Raw genomic sequence first — 20,052 nt, forward strand, 5'->3', positions numbered from 1 at the left:
GCGCGTTACAGCGGAGGGGAGTGGCGGGGCGGGAACTCGCCTATTACCGTAGTAACGCGAGCGTTACGTTACCGCCACGTACCGCTGGGGAGGTAGGGGTGATCCATAGCTCAACATGTCACAATATGCATTCTGATGAATGGAAGTGACAGCATTAATTTCTGCTTGACAATAATTTTGGAATTTCATGTAAATTAGAAATTATTGCAACATCAGGTAGAAAATCATGTGCTGGCTGCTTGAATAGTTTTGGCTGTTATACTGTTTTACATGTATTTCTTATTATTTCGAATGAAAAAACTTATTACAAATTATTGGCCAAGGTAATTACCTATAGATGACTCCATTTTGTGTACCCAGATAATGTTAAAAATTATACGTTGCTTTTAAATGAAATGTAGTATGTTGCTTTGTGGTAATTGTAATATATTTCTGTATTTATGAAATGGTTGCAAATTAAACTTATAGAATATTAATGAGGTTTTCACCTCATTGGTTAGTTTAGTGAATTACCCTAGTCAGTGAGATTTTAGGAATATAAAGGAATACAGAATATTTAAATAAATTATAATTTGCTGATCCCAAATCAGAAAACAAAAGTTTTGCATGTTGCAACTTGAACCAAAACAGTTCTTTGTCACCTTTTTTTGGTGCTCTTACTGTGTGTTAGCCATAATGGAAGAAAATAGTGTTGTGTTGGTGAATGAAAGTGTCTTCTTTGTTCAGAATTGCATAATAACTGGTATGTTTGTTCATATGTCTTGCATACAAAAAACAAAAATTATGGACACCAAAAAACCTGCGTGTTGTGACTGCTATTTTTGTACTCACCATACTTGATTTAAGTAAGAAACAGCTTATTTTATGCATGTATCAAAAAAGAAAATTTGTTATTCTATGTTTTAGCTGAAACTGCTGTCATCAACATTTTTATATTTTACTGTTTTTACTACCCCTCGTGGAACCAATTTTCTAATATGTGCTCAGGGTTTTACCATTAATAATATATTATTTTGTGTCCTGTTATACAGGCAGTGGAGTGACATACTGGACAGTAGACTGAATTTGAAACAAAAGGAAGCGATAGTTGCCATCACCACGCCTGTTGACTGTCCCTTGCCGCCTATTCTTATCATAGGTAATTGGACTTATATAATTTTTGTGACCTATATTGTGTAGCTCTTATTCCACAGACCAAGGCTACAGTGCAATAATTAAGATAAGTTACAAGAGAAAGAAATCTTGTGGGGTAATTACATGAAATTAATTAATGTACCAGCTTCGGGACTCTATCACGTGCAGAGAAACAGGAAAGTGCAGCCACAACAGCTACCCATTTATGGGGCAGTATATTGTAACGTGTTTCGTTACTGAATATGCCGTAGAGATTGTTAATTGGTTTATTTAACAACCTACAAATCTCGGTTACAATTAATTATAACAATGTTACGGGTTTACACAATTTACATACCCTACACACAAATCAGTTCACTTTGTCACGATCCACTCGTTACAACTGAAATCGGTGACTACTACAATTCAATTTACTCCTTACTGCTCACTGCTGGCTAGATTCCAACTTAACTCGTAGGCTGCTGACTTGAGAACTCACTTCGGCAGCTGATACGCTTTAGACTGTCTTTGGTGGCTGTGTAGTTCCCTTATAAACCCTCGTTCCGGACAACGCAAAAAACAGCCACGTGATAGGCACCACTGTTGTCTGGCACCGTGTTGCTAGCCACAATGATGGGAGTTGTTTACGGGTACATAGCAATTGCGGCGTTGTGTGTTACGTCACAGTAGGAAGTGGTGCCACGCAGCCCGGGTTGGGAGGCTACATCACCGTGGTCAGAGCTGCCACATTACTGCTGGGGGAGGGAGGGGTTGTCCGTTGCGCAACATGTCACAATATATATGTTTCATTCAGAATAGGCTATTGGTTTTACAGGTGCATCATTGCAGCATGAGGCACAGTAGTTCTGTGCATCGTATGCATTACAAAAGCAGCATTAGCCATTCTGTCGGCTGTTACACCAGAATAACACAGAAAAGCCAACACTATTTATACTATTTTGTTGCTGCTGGGAAAACTGTATTTGTTATAAGAGAAGCTGGGCAGTAGTGGGAAAAGTTTGGTTTAATGAACAGAACTGTGATAATTGTAAAATGTCAGACAGCTTGCTGAGAATGATAATGTGTTTGCAGATTCCCACAACATTTTGAACAGGTGGAAGAACTACTTCTCTCAATTATTGAATGTACGTAGGGTCAGTGATGGTAGGCAGATAGAAATACATACAGCTGAGCTGTTAGTATCTGATCCTAGCCCTTTTGAGGTTCAGATTGTTATTACAAAGTTGAAAAGGTATAAATTGCCAAGTGCATATTTCGGAAGTTTTTCATGCATAAATGCATGCATATTTAAGGGATTATTAGGGTATAAAAATCCGGTTCCTAGTTCTTATGTATTTTTATTCACGTGTTAATTGTAATTTTTTACAATGAGCAGTGTTACATAATTGAACATACAAATCCTGTTTCCTCTTTTGTGTTATTCATTCATTCATCAGTAATCTGTCAAGATGACAGGTCAACAGTCCCTTCCAAAACAGTTCCTCCACTTGATGCGATCTAGAGCTTTCTCCTTCAAATGAAAATATCCTCTTCTGTCCCCAAGGTCATCCAGCATCTTCTTACGTCTTCTTCCTCGTCTTCTGGTCACTTCTATCCACCCCTCTTTCTTTCCTTCAATAACTTCCTTTAGAAGGCAGTTACTGCGTAAGATATGACCAATCCAATTAGCCTTCCGTTTTCTTATTTCGTGTAGGATATTCCTCTGCTCACTGACTCTAATTAACACTTCTTCATTTCTCACATAATCGGTCCAACTGATCTTCTCCATCCTTCTCCAACACCACATTTCGAAGCTTTCCAGGTGTTACACTTATGAATATTGGAATATTGAGTCATATACATCTTATTCTTGTTTATAGAGCACAAGATCTCAAATATGTATAATGAAGTTACAGTTAAGATCTTAAAATCACCAAACAAACCTCTACAGCTTAACTCCTTTAATAAGTCTTAGACCTTTTTTCTGTATTTTAAATACTGCGTTACTGTCATTTGCTCCCCCCCCCCAATATAGTACAATATTTTAGTATAGATTTCAACTTTTGTAACATAAATACTTGATACAGGTATACTTACTGAGTCTCATAAGGATTTAATTAAATAAGTAGCTTTGTTTAGTTTTTGACAAAGGTATTGTACATGAGTGGCCCAACGTAAGCTTGCTGTGATATAAATACATAAAAATTTTAAATTTGATAAATAAGTTATTTCTTTGTTACTAAAATACATAATGGGTCTATGAATTGAGCTAGATCCTTTTTGGTCTTTTCCATATTTATTATAAGATTGTTTGTCAAGAACCAATTTTCTAATTGTTTCATAACTTTTCCTAAGATATTATTATTACATGCTGTACCTCATTTTATTATTTTGTGTTTGATACCTTTACTTTTTCTCTAGGACCATTTGGTACTGGTAAAACGTATACATTGGCTCAAGCCATTAAACAACTTATACTTCAGCCTGATACTCGTGTGCTAGTATGCACACATTCCAACAGGTGAGATTTGTGACATGATTGTTTAACTTTGTATACAGATTTTGGTCTCATTGCCTGTCTAAGACATCTTTGAGGGTACATAATCCCTTAAGTAGGCAACCTTATGGAAGAAAATTCCTGTATTCAGTGAGATCTCCAGTGTGGTGAATTTTGGTCCTATCATACTCTTGGAATAGAGGCTGTAGTGGAGACAAGCAGAGAATTCTCATGGATCATCCCCTGCTCTGTCTACCCTCCCCACCTGTTTTGCCCTCACTGTAACTCCATTGGCTGAATTACTCATTCTGCATCATTAGACGAGTGGCACTGACAGGCAGGCAAGGTTGGTAGAGTGGGAAAAGAGAGCCCTCTTCTAGCAACTCCTGTCCCCATTATCTGTCAAAATTCTTTGGCTGGCTCAAGTACAGTAGCTTTATGATGAGAACATAACAAGATACACCACTCTATAGGGCCGTGCCATAGCTCAACCGGTTAGTCGGAGGCTTCCAACCATGGCGGCCCGGGTTCAATCCCGGGTCTGGTCAAGCGGGATTTGTGGTGGACAAAGTGGCGCTGGGGAAGGTTTTCTCCGAGTACTTCGGTTTCCCCTGCCAATTGTCATTCCACCAATTGCTCCACAATCACCCTCACCTATCATCTGGGGCTGGTACAATAGACCAGAAGTGGCCGCAGTACAAGGGACTTAGTCCCACCCCACTAGCAATAAAAAAATAATAATACACCACTCTCTGGTGCTGATGCAACTTCAGAGCAGTTTTAGACATTAAAGGCAGTAAAAATAAGTTGAAAGGTATTTTTACTTTATTGTGTGGTTGTCAGATTTGGTAAAAAGCCTGAAACAGTTGTTATAATGCAGTAACAGCATGGCAAGAAAGTTCTGAAATATTATTTCATTTGTATTCTAGTTCTTTTGAGTGTAATGTTCTTTGCTTTGCAGTGCTGCTGATCTTTATATCAAAGATTATCTTCATCCTTATGTTGAAGCGGGTCACGAGGAGGCACGCCCACTCAGAATCTATTACCATAAACGCTGGGTTGCAACAGTCAATCAGGTTGTACAGAAGGTGAATATAGTAATCTGTATTCCTCTTACATTTTAGTATATTAATTTGGCAATTTTATTCACAGTTTGGAAGTAAAAGTGAAGGAAACAAAAACTTGTTTTTGGTGTAAAATTGGTGTTTTCAGAGAGTGCTCTCTGGAATATAATGCTGTGTAGTTTGGTAGAAGTTCACTGGTGTTTCATAGGAACATAACTACCTCCATCTTCAGGGCCAAAGAGCAAGCAGTAATCATCTTACTTTACTTGTTGCTTGCTTGGCTTACTCTTCGTACCTGGCGGTGGAGGTATGTTCCTGGGAAATGTCAGTAACCTCCTACCAGACTGCATGGCATCACATCCCAGGATGCCACTACTCTTCGTATTCACTGCTCTAAGAATCTCAAATGTAACAGCATCTTTCAGTTCTGCAAAAAATAACAGAAATTATCTTGATGTGTAAGGTCTATGCTATAAATTTGTGTATATGGGGAATGGGTGTAAATGATAAATTAATACTTGGGAATATTGTTTTGTCCTTGCAAGTACAGAAGTGGGGAATTGGATCTGTTGGTTAAATGAATCTACCAGTTACATGAGAAATCTCTTACAGAACCCCAATACAGGTCATAACAACATGTTTTGTCTTTAGATCTTAGTGGGAGCCTTCGTAGGTGGCATAGAAAATTGGCGGTGAACGATTTCATATAGATACCTAATGTGATCACAGTTTCATCAAGCCTATGCTGTATTGGCAATTGCATGAAGCAGGATGTCAGGTATTCCTGCTAGTGATGGCTGGAGAACTACTGTATGGTGGTTAAACACAAATTTGTTTTCATATAATTAAATAAAAATTGTGTGTTTTTTTTTTTATACATGAGAGTTCTAGACACTGGGGTACTGGATAACTGGGAATTCGCTCTGCAATTTTTTTTTATTATTGTGAACTTACAGATCTTTTCTTCTCTTTAGTACTGTTTAATAGAGATGAATGGAGGTGTGAGAACGTTCAGAGTCCCAACACTGGAAGACGTATTGAAACATCGTGTGATAGTGGTGACTCTCAGTATCTCCATGTATCTCTCAACACTTGGTTTGCGGAAAGGTATGCATATTGCACTACATATTTTTTCAGTTCTAAATTATTGCCTTTCGATAAGATATAAAAGTTCATGACTATGGTACATTAGTCCAAATATTATGTTTCTGGCCATCCTGTATTTATCTAAAAACACCGTCCTGTTTATTTTTCAAAACAGCATTTGAGAGACAGTATCTAGTCTAAACAGGACAGTGGTTAATGTTCAGAAACATAATATTTGTATTGCCTTTTAGAGATCTGTGAATAATAGGTTTGGCCAATTAGGCCGAAACATGTAGTAATATACAAGAAAGAAAGGAGTGAGTGAATATTAACCTAAGTTATACATAGACAGCAAGAAGTGGAACACAAAGTCATATTGTTTTATCTAATTTTTTCTGTTATATAGCATTATATTTTAACAAAAAATCAGTCTATATGTGTTTTAGCAATGGTCTCTTCGTGTTTTCACCTCATGATGATCTAATGTGGTCAAAAGATGTATGTAGTGAGAAAAATGAATAAATATCTGTAAATTGTTATTACACACTTGTGAGACAGTTGGTATTATGTACTGTATATATATCCTATAGAAGACACAAGCAGGATGCAACCCTACAGAAATGAATATGCATATTCTGTAATAAATGGAAAAAGAAACAAATTTGATAAACTGATGTTTTCAGCTGTGCACTTTTTAATGTTTCTGCATTATTAGTCAACATTACTTTAAAATAATATATAACCTTGGATTTTGGGACTAGGCTGTGTTGAATAGTGTTGAAGATTTTCCATTATATTGGCAAACTTTGCAGTTGCCATCTTCAGCATTAAATACTTAGAGGAACAGAGGAAGGGGGGCAGTCAGCAGCTGTTAAATAGTTCTTGCATTAGGCACTGTGTTGGAGGTGAAGCCATGTTTTGACGAATAGAGAAGCAGGATGCTGACCGATAGGGAGTGACCATGTGATTAGTGAAAGGCACAATGAAAAATGTTTTGGAATTCAGGTGAACTTGAAAAGAGGTGATGAAAACTGTTTTATTGACCACATGGTTAATGAAAAGGGGTTTTGAAATTATTCTTGCAATCAGATTGTCCTGAGAAGAGGTGGGAAAAATATTTTGACAACCCTGTGTTCAGAAGAAGAGGTGATGATGGAAACTTTTTCATTCTGTTATTTCTTCACTTCCAACATAACTAGGAAAAGGGATTCATTGGTAGCCGAATTAAAGTGGTTCAGTGGTGAGTTTGGGATGGAAGAGGTGGAGCCAACCTTCAGAAGGAAAATTAAATGTTATAGAGTTTGTTACCCTGGACACTAAGCGGCCTCCGTAGTCTAGGGGTAATGTTCCCACCTCATGACTCAAGGTACGCGGGTTCAAACCCGGCGGAGGTCGTGGAAATTTGAAGGGCGGAAAAATTCAGGGAACAAGTCCTCCGGGAGGGACTTTAAGCTGTGGGTTCTGTGTCATAGCTTTACGGCACATAAAAGAACCTCATGTCTCACGGAGACCTCTGAGCCAAATTGACGGACATTTCCCGCCCAACAGTAGTCTCTAATGCCTCTGGTAGATGGGGGAAGCATCTAGATATTGCTGAACGAGTAGAGGCCGAACTCGCTGGCTGAGTCGGGACTGATGGCACGCACCAGTACCGGTAGGGTATAGAGACTGGTAGAATATCACAGCGGGACGTACAATAGATCAAACTGGTCGCGGTGCATGGGGAAACCCACCCCCTCCAATAATAATAATAATAATACCCTGGACACTTGTCAACAGTATAAACTTACATACAAACATTAGGTGGTTTAGTTTCTGTTCTCCTGTACAGCTGGAATATCTCACAGAACTCAATTCAAGGAAGATGAATATTCTTGTACTGCACATTTCTTTAACAGGCTGTTATGTGGAATATGTATACTTTTGCAGGTCATTTCAGTCACATCTTATTGGATGAAGCAGCTCAAGCAATGGAATGTGAAGCTATCATGCCACTTGCATTAGCAAATGAAGATACAAGAATTGTTTTGGCTGGAGATCACATGCAGGTCAGTAGTGGGTCATGGGTCACATTTACTGGGAGTAAGGTCAGGAGAATCTTTGATGATGCCTGAAGTGCAGGTATTCTGGGGCATGGCCTCTGAACATCTTCAGGTCATTGCTGATGATTGTAAATTGTCATTTTCTATATAGAATTATAAACTAGTATGTATCCCTTGGGATTACTAGGTTTTTGGACTTGTCCACCCTCTGGTATTACAAAGAACACTAGGTGTAGGAAATAAAAGAAATTGGCCCATATGATATAATGTAACCAATCTAATCAGCCAGCCCAGTTTGGATATTTCTCCCATATGGACCCACTTCTCAGCAATGAGCTTGGCCACCCACAGGAAAAGTCAGTATGATCTGATTGATTTTTCATGTGTGTTTATGTGATTTTAGTCCTGAGGTTCAGTTGCTTATTCCTCAGATGGCGCTAGCAGTATGTAGAAATGTTTTTACAACATGAGAATCTAAAAATTATTGCCATGTGTTTGTGTTCATGGGTTTGGTTTATTGGCTTGGTTTGTTGCATTGAATTTCCATTTCCTTTTCTGTCACAGTTTCATGTCTACATGAATTTTCGCAATTTGTATTGTACATTTTCCTGTTATCTCCTGTTGTCAAATACTGTAGTTATACTGACAGGTGGTCCATTGAGGTTAGCTCTTTCAAGTGAACCCAAAAGAGTAGGTATCTTGCACTCGCTCACCCAAGGATGGAAAGAAATCCAGTTTCTGGATGTTTTCTTGTTTAGTGTCTTGTAGAATACCAGAGCATGGATAAGCGCTAAAAACCAAGTAGTCCCAAGTGTTACACATCATTATCAAAACCCTTTACATACATACATATATTTTACGTTTCCCAAGTCCAAAATACAATGGACATGAAACTGGTCACAAGCATAACATAAACAAAGCAGAAAGACAATACAGAGCCAAGCAAACACTGTAACTAATTATTTACTGTATGCTCCAATAATTGATCAACTGTATAAAATGAGTTATTCATGAGATATTAAAATAAATTATTTTTAAAACTGATTCTATCCTTTCTAAGATTTCGAATGGTCTTTGGCAATCTATTAAATAACCTAATATGAGTAAACATAGTGCCCTTCTGGAAAACAGAAAGGTTTGAAGTTGAAATATAAATTTGGTTTTTCCTTCTAGTGTTCAGGCCATGGACCTTTGAACCTGAACATAAATTATAAAAAAAAAGATATCCATATGACAGTATTAAAATTTAGAATCCCCTAGTGTATGTATGTACAGTTGACTCTTCTTACATGCAGGGATTGTGTTCCTGAAAACCCTTGTGCATATTGAATCTATGTAAAACATGAAACTTTTAATGTACAGTGTTAGGGATGAAGTTCTTGAGTTCACTAGATTACAGCCTTTCAGGGTCAATAGGCCTACTCTTCAATACATATCAGAGAAATAGGAGCAGCAAATAAATATGTAGAACTCATAAAGCAAGTCATTGTTATTACTTTACACAATATTAACCCTGTCAGAATCTTTTGAAAATATTATGAAACGGTCCTTTCATTGTTTTTGAGGTCTTCTCAAATGTTTTTCTCATTTAGGATGACATTTTCGAATCATTTTTGGTATCCTGGCAGAGGTTATCCTATCCACCATATTCCAGTTTGTTCTGTATTCTGTAAATATTATTTGTGAAATTTATAATGCTGTTATAATATCTACATTTCTTCTAATGTATGAAAGGAGTATCTCATAGTCCTCATGAAACAAAATGATACTGGTCTGACAAAGTAAAGTAAAGTAAAGCAAAGCAAAGCTATCCTTGTACCAGGCTGTGAAGGCCCATAGGGTTGTGAGACGATGAGGGTCCCACATTATCTAGACCAGCGATGGCCAACTGGCGGCCCGCGACTTGATTTACTCTGGCCCCCCTGCCAAGTCTCCGGTTTATTTTAAAAAATCTTAACTTCGTAAGCTCTATTGGCATAGAATTCAGTTTTAAATAGGACGTTTCATTAGCTTACAGCATTTTGCAATTGAGTGTATACGTTCTTACCGAGTTGGACAGTTCAAACTGTTTTCTAATAACTGTGTTCATGTCATGGAAATCCCAAGTCCCCCAACCCTACTTCTGTAGGGAGATAACACTGAAAGGAAGACCGTAGTGGTGAAGGATTTATGACACCTTCAAAATAGTAACCATTCCCAGCTTGCTCGCGGGGATGGGATATTTACCGTTTCGCTCGGCGTCCTGGCCTTTCTTACGTGCCAGTTCTAGCAGAAATGTCTCCCAGTTAGTGCGATTTTAGAAAGTGAAGTGTGATTACAGAGCGTGAGTGTAGAACTGTTTTTCAACTAAAATTGTGTTTGAAGTTATTGTAAGTGATACAGCATGTCAAATAGTAAATTGAGAAAAGTTGATAGCGAAAATAGGGCGTTCAAATCTGAGTGGGAACATGACTATTTTTTTATATTAAATAAAGACCACAAGCCACAGTGTTTAGTATGTTTTCAAGTGCTAGCAGTTTTAAAGGAGTACAACCTAAAGAGGCATTACATGACAAATCATAAACAGAAGTTCGGAAAACACTCTTGTGAATCAAGGAAAGTAGTCTGCGATCAGTTAAAGAAAAAACTTTTCCAGCAGAAATCTCTTTTTACCAATGAAACAAAACAACAAGAAGAAGCTTTGCTGGCTTCTTATTTCGTGACATATGAATTAATGAAAGCTAAAAAAGCGTTAAGTGATGGTGAATTAATTAAGAACTGTGCGATAAAGATGGCAGAAGCTTTCAATGAAAATAAGGTAGGAAACAAATTTCAAACAGTGCCCCTTTCAAAACAGACTGTTACTAGGAGGCTGGAAGATATTAGCAACCAGATATCTAATAATGTGAAAGACATTATCGCTAATTGTTCCTATTTCTCAATTGCTCTCGACGAAAGCACAGATGTTTCGGATACTAATCAGTTGCTGATATTTGTTCGTGCAATTAAGGAAGATTTTACAATTTTCGAAGAGTTGTTAAAAGTGTGCTCTTTACACAGCACAACTAGAGGTGTCGATATTTTTAACGCTGTTAAGAGTGCAGTGGAGGAATTCGGTGGTTTTGAAAAATTGTCCTCCATAGTAACAGATGGCGCTAAATCAATGACAGGGACAATAAGCGGTTTTGTTGGATTTTTAAGACAGAATCAAATTACTGTACCTACCTTGCATTGTATTATACATCAGGAGGCTCTATGTGCCAAATCAATTAAACTGTCTACCACCATGGCTACTGTCACAAAAATTACTAATTTGATCAGAGGAGGAAATCGATCACTCACTCACAGAAAATTTCTGACCCTCTTGGAAGAAATGGATTCTGCTTACGGGGACCTGCTTCTGCACACTGAAGTAAGATGATTAAGCCGTGGGAAATGTCTGGTACGGTTCTTTGAACTCCGTCATGAAATAGCAACATTCCTAAGAGAAGAGGTTACGAATTCTGCTGAACTGCAGAATGATCTCGAAGACGTCGAATTCTTGAGAAACTTGGCCTTTCTCACTGATATCACTCAACACTTGAATGTCCTGAATCTGCAATTGCAAGGCAAGAAGCAGACAATATGTCAGATGGTTGGCTTTGTTGACAGTTTCCGTAAAAAGCTACATTTATTTAAGTCTGCATTGGACAAAAATAACCTTCTACATTTCCCTTGCTGTCGGAAACTCTCAGAAGAAGAAGAAGGCTTGGAGTTTAGGGACTACACTGAAATTATTGAAGATTTGTCTTCAGAGTTCGACCGACGATTTAACGATTTTGAAAGCTTTCGACCTGATATTTCTTTATTCAGTAATCCTATACATTGTGATATAGAATCTCAGCCAGGTCATCTGCAATTAGAGCTTTGTGAACTTCAATGTGACCCATCTTTAAACACATCTCAGGTTACTGGAATTGACTTTAGGAAACTGCTTTCACCAGAACGTTACCCACTGTTACGAAATTTGGCTCTCAAACTTTGCTCTGTTTTTGCAAGTACTTACATATGCGAAACAGCGTTTTCATCACTGAAGCATGTAAAGTCTAAGAACAGGAACAGACTTTCAGATGTCGTGTTATCGCATATTCTTCGAGTGGCAACCTCACAATTAGAAGTGGATTTTATATCATTGGTTTCCAGTTTTATGAAACTACAGTGCTCTCATTAAAACAGTGTGTATATGGGGATTTAGGTATAATCATTATAATCGGCTTAATATTATTGGTGCAAACGTAAAATTTAAATACATAGGTTCAAATGCACTTGTTTTTACACGGGTTGTGACTGATTCAGTTTGGGGGACAATACTCCCCGACCACTCGTCTGAAAGAAACACTGTATCTGGCCCCTGATGGTGTTCTATAAACTAAATTTGGCCCTCGAGATGTATTAGGTTGGCCAACGCTGATCTAGACAATCGGCTCAAAGTTGGCGGTAAGGTTGTCAGCCTTATGCGCCGGCTCCGCTTTACTCCCCAGGAAAATTATTTAATTACTTCCTGGTACTCTCGTCTGTTAGAGGCTGAGTTGACCCCAGGGCAATAGTGCGGCTGGAAGGATTAGGTCTATTGAAAAAAATCCACTGACCTCATCAGGACTTGAACCTGCGACCTTCCGGCTTGTAGCATAGCCCCTGAACCAACTACGCTACCGCGTGCCCCACTTTTCTGGCAAAATGTCTTAGAAATTAGTATTGAATGAATTCACATTGCATGGCTGAAAACCAATGACAGTTTGATGTTCTGGCTGATAATGCATAGATTTTTTGACCAATTTACAGTTTTTACATTGAAACCATTTTCTCCTTTATATTGTCATGTGTTAAGTGACTGTACATGGGGTTTAGACTGGTAATCAGATTTATTGGGCTCTCGTAACTCATAACTACAGGTTATTATAGCACTGTCACCAGTTCACACTCTTTACAATTAACTACAAAACAGTCTGCTGTGTCTTCACCAGTTGTTTGTGCAATGGCTGCCAGTGCCATAGATTCATCAGCTTCTGAAGAATGGGATTTTCTAGACCTTTTTTAACTTGATGTATTAATTTTTTTATTTTCTGTCTTTCGTTCACTTCTTTTTGTCTTTCCAGTCATATATTTGATGGATGCAAAAGTTGTTAACTGATAATAGCGATGCTCCTCATGATCCAATAAAAACATGGATAGTGAAAGCACGTAAGTTATAATGAGAGTAAGTGTTATTATAAAGGGACAGGGCCTGTATATTCTGGAGCAGAGAAACTCCATTTTTTTCATACCATAGCGATTATCATTTTGTCTTTCTTCTTCCTTTAATGTTTCCTTTTTTATGTTGATTTTATACAAAGCAATCCTCTCCATCTCTTTCTCTCCAAAGCAAGTGTTTGCACATATTGATTACATCTGTACATAGTTCTTCTCTTTCCAGTTGTGTTCAAGGACATTGAGCCTTGAAAATTAGATTCTCTTGCCATGAGGGGATGAGGGGTTTTTGTGTTTTTCTTTGAAATTAGTGTGTTAGTTACAATACATTAGAAAACTGGAGAAAGAACGAATTTCCCCATTATTACAATTAATATTTTGCTGGACATTATCCATCATCTTGTCTGTTCTAAAAAACAATCTAATTTCTATTAAAAAACACAACGTTTCGGGAACTGGATTCTGTCCCCGTCTTCAGGTAAAACCTACTCAGTTGGGTCCAATAGACAGAGCTAGCCCCTATCTCCCTATCTCTGGTCCAGAGATAGGGGCTAGCTCTGTCTATTGGACCCAACTGAGTAGGTTTTACCTGAAGACGGGGACAGAATCCAGTTCCCGAAACGTTGTGTTTTTTAATAGAAATTAGACTGTTTTTTAGAATAGACAAGATGATGGATAATGTCCAGCAAAATATTAATTGTAACAATTTACCAACATCACAAACTTTTAGATCTTATTCCCCATTATTGTTGACCACATAAAAATCAATGTTATGCTTTTAAGAACTTAATGAAGTAATTAAAAGATTAATTTCCTGCTTTGTTGCAACAGTGTTCCTGTCTTTCTGGCACTTCAACCATCATCTCAAAAGCCTAATTGAGAGCAGGAGAGAGGATGAAAGAGCTTGTTTCTCTTCTTGTTACCATTGATTAGAAAATCTGAAGCTGTCAGTTCTAATAATTCAGGTGTACTTTAACTCAGTGTGTCAATTTGTTATGTTGCAGTTGTCTCCTGAGTTGTTCTCTCAGTTTGCGAAAGAGCGAAATCTACATGTCTCTCTTCTGGAACGATTGTATGATCATTACCCAACAACATTTCCATGTAAAATATTACTATGTGAGAACTACAGAGCACATGAAGCCATTATACAAGTGAGTTCTGTAACCTAAATGTGTCATTTATATCAAATATTGAGGTGCTGTTAGTATAATCTCATGCCAATAAACTGGAGGGAACGTGGTAATGTAGTTGGTTGAAGCACTATGCTACAAGCCAGGAGGTTGCGGGTTCAAGTCCCAATGAGGTCATTGGATTTTTTCAATTGACCTAATCCTTCCAGTCGCACTATGACCCTGGGGTCGACTCGACCTCTAACAGAAATGAGTAACAGGAATATCCCTGGACTATTCTTGGAGGTAAAGGGCAACTGGCATGTAGGGCTGACAACCTTTCCACCATCTATGAGCCGCTTGTCTAGAAAATGTGGGAACCTCCGCATCTCACAACCCTATGGACCACCACGGCGTGTTACAGGAATACCTTTACTTTTACCAATAATCTGGATCTTATAGATACCTGTGCAACTTACTAGTGTTTTACATGTGAGATGGTGGAGCAGTTTAATTAAATTCAGTGAGAAGACTCTAGGAAACTGAGATATTGAAATGTTATGTCTTCATTTCTTGACAGAGTGCTTGTTCTCCAGACCATAATAGAGCCTTCAAATTTATAGTAATGAATACAACAAAAACTGAAAGGTGGCAGTAGTCAATGAGGGTACAGAAACATAAATGGAAAGTAACTTTTTAAATTGATTTTTATATGCTGATTCTAAATCTGGATGCAAAGAATTGCATCTTGCCACAGTTTTAGTGCATAACAGTTTAATCTTATTTACAATTAAATAACATCATTCTTCCAGATTGCATAAAGATGGGTATGTGAGAAGAGAATAAACTTAACTGCAAAGCAAAAGCCATAGATGCTGAGCTTTTGCAGTGGTTTACATTAAGGTGATGTGCTGTTACATGTCTTTTTTCATTTCAGTTTACTTCAGAGCTCTTTTATGATCAGAAGCTAATCAGCAGTTCAAAGCAACCACGACATGAAAAGTTTTACCCTCTTACTTTTTTCACAACACGAGGTGAAGATGTGCAAGATCTAAATTCTACAGCCTTCTACAATAATTCAGAGGTTAGGCAGACTATACAGTATTTATCAGATTCCACAAGAATGTACTACTTAAAATGTCTGAAAATTTACACACCGTACCATGCTGCATGGTAGTCAGTGTTGTTCTGCAGACTGCTTACCTCATCCCATAGCAGTTACCAGTCTGTTCTCTATAATACAGTGAAACCCTGTCAGGGGAACAAACTTTTAGTACCTTAAATGGGGGTGTATGAAAACAGGGCCTAAAATAATTGTTAAACTTGGTTAAATTAATGTTAAGACACTGAACCTTCTTTATTTAATAAAATAAGTATTTTTTTTCTCTGAGTTTGTTCCCCACACCAATGTCCCTCTTCCAGAATTGAAGCTTTTTGTAGAATTACGTGGTGTGTTCAAAAAGTATCAAACCTTTGGTCAGCAGAGATACATTTATTGATTTGGAGGTACAAAACCCTAATCCCCTTCAAAGTAGTCTCCTTGGTAATGCACACACTTCTCCCAGCGCTTCCGCCATTGTTGGAAACACTTCTGGAACACGTCTTTTGGAATGGTGATCAACCGGGCCGTCACATTCCACATTATGTCTTCTCTTGACTCAAATCGGGTTCCTTTCAGCGGCATTTTCAGCTTGGGAAATAGCCAAAAGTCACACGGAGCCATGTCGGGGGAGTAGGGAGCCTGACGAACCACAGGGATGTTTTGTTTGGCGACGAAATTCTGAATCAGATGTCCAGAATGGGTGGGTGCGTTATCATGATGGAGCTGCCAAGTTCTTGCTGCCCACAGATCCGGTTGTTTGCGTTGCACAGCATCACGAAGGTGACAAAGGACCTCCTGGTAGTATTCCTTTGTGAAGGTTTGGCCTTGTGGTGCATACTCATGATGCACAACCCCACGGGAGTCGAAGAAAATGGCCAACATGACCTTGACATTGCTGCGGACCTGCCTCGCGGATGTCGGATGTTTCCACTGTGACGACTGCATCTTGGTTTCCGGGTCGTACCCATAAACCCACGACTCATCGCCTGTGATCACAGTGTTCAGAAAGTTGGGGTTACTGTTTGCATTGTCCAGCATGTCCTGTGCTATTTCCAGACAGCGTTGCTTCTGAGCCATTGTTAGCAGTTTCGGTACGAATTTCACGGACACTCTCCTCATGCTCAAATCCTTGGTCAAAATTGAATGTACCGATCCAATTCTTACCCCTATCTCATTCACAAGTTCTTGGACTGTGATACGACGGTCTTCCATGACCAAAGTCCGCACTTGCTCAATGACATTCTCATTTCGTCTTGTTGAGAGTCTGCCTGAACGCGGTTCGCTGTCCACTGATGTGCGGCCATCTTTGAAGCGGTTGTACCACTTCTTTATCCGTGAGTTGCTCATGGCATCGTCCCCGAAAGCCTGTTGAATCTTGCGAATAGTTTCCACTTGGGTATCGCCAATCTTTTGGCAAAATTTGATGCAATATCGCTGCTCATATTGTTCCGTCATTTTACACCATACTGGAATCCGATGAGCGCTCACTACACGTCCTCACTCATGGGCCGACTGCCTGCGACTGACGCTTTCTGCGGGCGGGAAAAAATTCATGACTGCGCATGAATGTCCCCTCCACATCTCCACCAAAGGGAGCCTCCCGATCTTCATTGGTTTACGCCGGAAAAAAGAAGGTTCAATACTTTTTGAACACACCACGTATGTTACTTAATGACAATAGAGGCAGCACAAAACATTTTGCAGTTTCATTTTGTGACAGTTGAATTCTTTTCCGCCACCTGAATAATTTCCATTCTTCCATTTGTTGTTAACTTCTTTCTTTTCAATACCATGGTCATCCATTGCTAAAAAATTACTACCATAAAAGAAATGGCACTTGAACACAACACAAAAAAGAGCAAAGAGTAACCACTACAAACTAACACATAGGACAAACAGTAAAGGGTCAGGGACAGCCATGCTCCCTACCACAGATTGGTAAGAAGCCTGCCTTATTAATCTGTGCATTCTGCATTGCTTGCCACATGCGAGTTGGAACATGGGAAAACATTCCTTTCAGTGCGAAAATGAGATCTAGAATGTACATAGGAAATGAAAGTTTATTTTCTTGCCCTAAATTGAGAAATCATAAATCAAGGAAAATAGTACATGGGCATATGAAGCTTTGACTGGGACCACAAAAATATGAACCTTAGATGCAGGAAAACGTAAAATGTGGCTCCCTGAAATCAGGGTTTCACTGTACTTGGATATGTTTTCACATCGGTGCTGTGTGTCCACTAGTTGCATGAAGTGTTTAAGTTAATATGTCTACTGCAGCTTCTGGGTACAGTTATGTTTGTCACTGTCTGTGGCAATTCACAGTAGTATAAAGATGCGATACCATATTTTCTTGAGTACCCTGCATACTTTTTATGAAGTAAAAATGAAACAAAAATTGTGGTGTGTTGCTTGTTTGTGGCACTTGTGCTCTCTCTGTGGTAGTTAACATGTTACACATCTTATTATGAAGCGTAAGGCTATAAAAATAAATATGGGCACAAAAATAAGCAATATCAAAGTCTGCTGAGCTCAAGGGAAAATTTATTCATTGTTTTGGACTTAAAAACTTAATCTTTTTGCACATAAATAAATACAAAAAATTGAGTTTCAGCATGTAAACAAATTTGAATGCCTTCGAACTGTCTTATGCAAATTTTAAACTCAGCATAAGACATTACCAAGTCATGTGTGAGAAAACATTGTCCTACACTGTGTTAGAGTTTAAATAATAATGTGGCTTTATTTCCAACAGCTGCTTCATATTTCATGGCTTTCTAGTGATGAGGTTATATATACGAGGGTCAATCAAAAGTACCCGTGTTTGAAGACAGGTGGCGTTGCTGAGGGAAGCTTGCATTACCATCGTGTACTGCCATCTGTCAAACGACACCATACTAAATTTCAGACTGATTCATAGGTTAGTTTTTATTTGGCAGCCAGTTGCATCAGACGTGTTTCGTCTTTCTTGATACAATGGAAAAAGTGCAATATCGATCCGTAATTCGCTTTTTATTTTTGGATGGAAAGACATGCGAAGAAATAAAAGCGAAGTTGGATGCCGTCTGTGGGGACCCTTCACCATCTATGACAACTGTGAGATATTGGTTCAACGAATTTAAACGTGGTCGTACATCTGTTTTTGATGAGGAGCGGCCAGGCCGCCCGGCAGACGTCGTTACCGAGGAAATCGTTGAAAAGGTCCACGACATGATTCTCACTGATCGCCGAACTAAAGTGCGCGAAGTAGCAGAGGCTGTAGGTGTGTCGTATGGAACTGCAATCAGTATTTTACATGATAACTTAAGTATGAGAAAGGTGTCGGTCCGATGGGTGCCGCGATTGCTCACGGTGGACAACAAGCAGATACGGCTGTCAATGTCGAAGCAGTGTTTGGACCTCTTTAAGCGAAATTCACAGGAGTTTTTGTGTTGAGTCGTCATCGTTGATGAAACCTGGATACATTATTATACGACAGAGACCAAGCAACAGTCAAAACAATGGATTCTTCCGAGTGAATCTGCTCCGAAGAAGACAAAGACGGTCCCATCGGCCGGAAAGGTCATGGCCACGATTTTTTGGGATTCGAAGGGAATAATCCTCATGGACTTTTTGCAGAAAAGAAGAACGATCACGGGGTAGTACTACAGTGAATTATTGGACCGATTCGATAGAAATTGAAGGAGACACGGCCCCATTTGGCTAAGAAAAATGTGCTGTTTCACCACGATAACGCACCAACACATTCATCCGGAATTGTCGTAGCCAAATTGCATGAACTGCCCTACGAATTGCTGCCACACTCACTGTACTTGCCCGACCTGGCTCTCTGCGACTTTTTTCTGTTCCCCCAATATGAAAACATGGCTCGGGGGAAAAAAATTCAGCTCAAACGAGGAGGTTATCGCCGAGACAGAAGCGTATTTTGAAGAGTTTGACAAATTGTATTTTTTGGAGGGGTTAAAGAAATGGCAGAAACGTTGGGAAAAGTGTATCAACCTCAAAGGAGATTACATTGAAAAATAAAAAAAAATTGTGAAAAACTTGTATCTTTATTCCTAACACGGGTACTTATTGATCGACCCTCGTATCTTGTTAATTTCAGTTATCTTTCTTACTTTATCATTGTCGTATTCTCTGTGTATATTTGAGCTAAAGTGCTGATTTATTTTAATATTGTGGCATGTAGATCCATTGCTAGGCAAAGACTGCAGAATAAGCAGATATACAACAGCCATTGCTAAGTAACGGGTCTGCAAACAAGTGTGTTTTCATGGCAACAATTGGATACAACAATAATGGGGACCCCAGCAAACATGAACACAACAATGGCACAGCAACAGAAGAATGGTGTTTTCTGTGTGTTTAGTGCCAAGAGCAGGACAGTTAGTGAGAGTCAGTTGAGTTGAGTCAATTGAAGAGTAGCTGGTGAGTTAGTCAGTTAGTGGAGAGTTTGTTGTAGCTGAGGCATGGGGACAGTTCCGGAATCCAAAGGAAGGGGAATGTCTGCCATTGGAAGCCATTACCAGAAGACAGGTGAAGACACAGCAGACTGAGAGGACTTAAGTGCGTACTCTAGTGAACTGTGAAGTGTGTGAATTAGTGAAATGGTTATAATTACTTGTAGTCGCTGGTCTGTAGGAGTGCAATAAATTCAGTTACCAATCCAAACCTCATCTTGTTGAATGCCCTCTCACTTCCTAGATGTAGCTGATCTTGCACCTCAGTCCGTTTTTCCTTTTTGCATACCAGTTGTGTCCGTCCTTTAGGGGCTCCTTTTGCAACATTGTCCCTGATGTGTTCCTGGTGCAGTTCAGGAATTTCATGGCGTGTC

The 20,052-nt window shown here is 38.9% G+C and overlaps 1 protein-coding gene across 2 annotated transcripts in view; it reads left to right on the top strand.

Annotated features, from left to right (window-relative positions):
* The window catches only part of LOC111872961 (probable helicase with zinc finger domain), an 84,708-nt gene that overhangs the window by 33,343 nt on the left and 31,313 nt on the right, over positions 1-20,052 (top strand). For both annotated transcript variants that reach the window (XM_023867291.1, XM_033754950.1), the window contains exons 8-14: positions 1,032-1,138; positions 3,535-3,634; positions 4,572-4,698; positions 5,649-5,781; positions 7,690-7,808; positions 14,012-14,158; positions 15,054-15,200. In XM_023867291.1, the coding sequence (XP_023723059.1) occupies positions 1,032-1,138; positions 3,535-3,634; positions 4,572-4,698; positions 5,649-5,781; positions 7,690-7,808; positions 14,012-14,158; positions 15,054-15,200 (880 nt within the window). The remainder of the gene's footprint in view (positions 1-1,031; positions 1,139-3,534; positions 3,635-4,571; positions 4,699-5,648; positions 5,782-7,689; positions 7,809-14,011; positions 14,159-15,053; positions 15,201-20,052) is intronic.

The sequence above is a fragment of the Cryptotermes secundus genome, unplaced genomic scaffold (genome assembly GCF_002891405.2).
Source record: "Cryptotermes secundus unplaced genomic scaffold, Csec_1.0 scaffold1079, whole genome shotgun sequence".
Classification (NCBI taxonomy): domain Eukaryota; kingdom Metazoa; phylum Arthropoda; class Insecta; order Blattodea; family Kalotermitidae; genus Cryptotermes; species Cryptotermes secundus.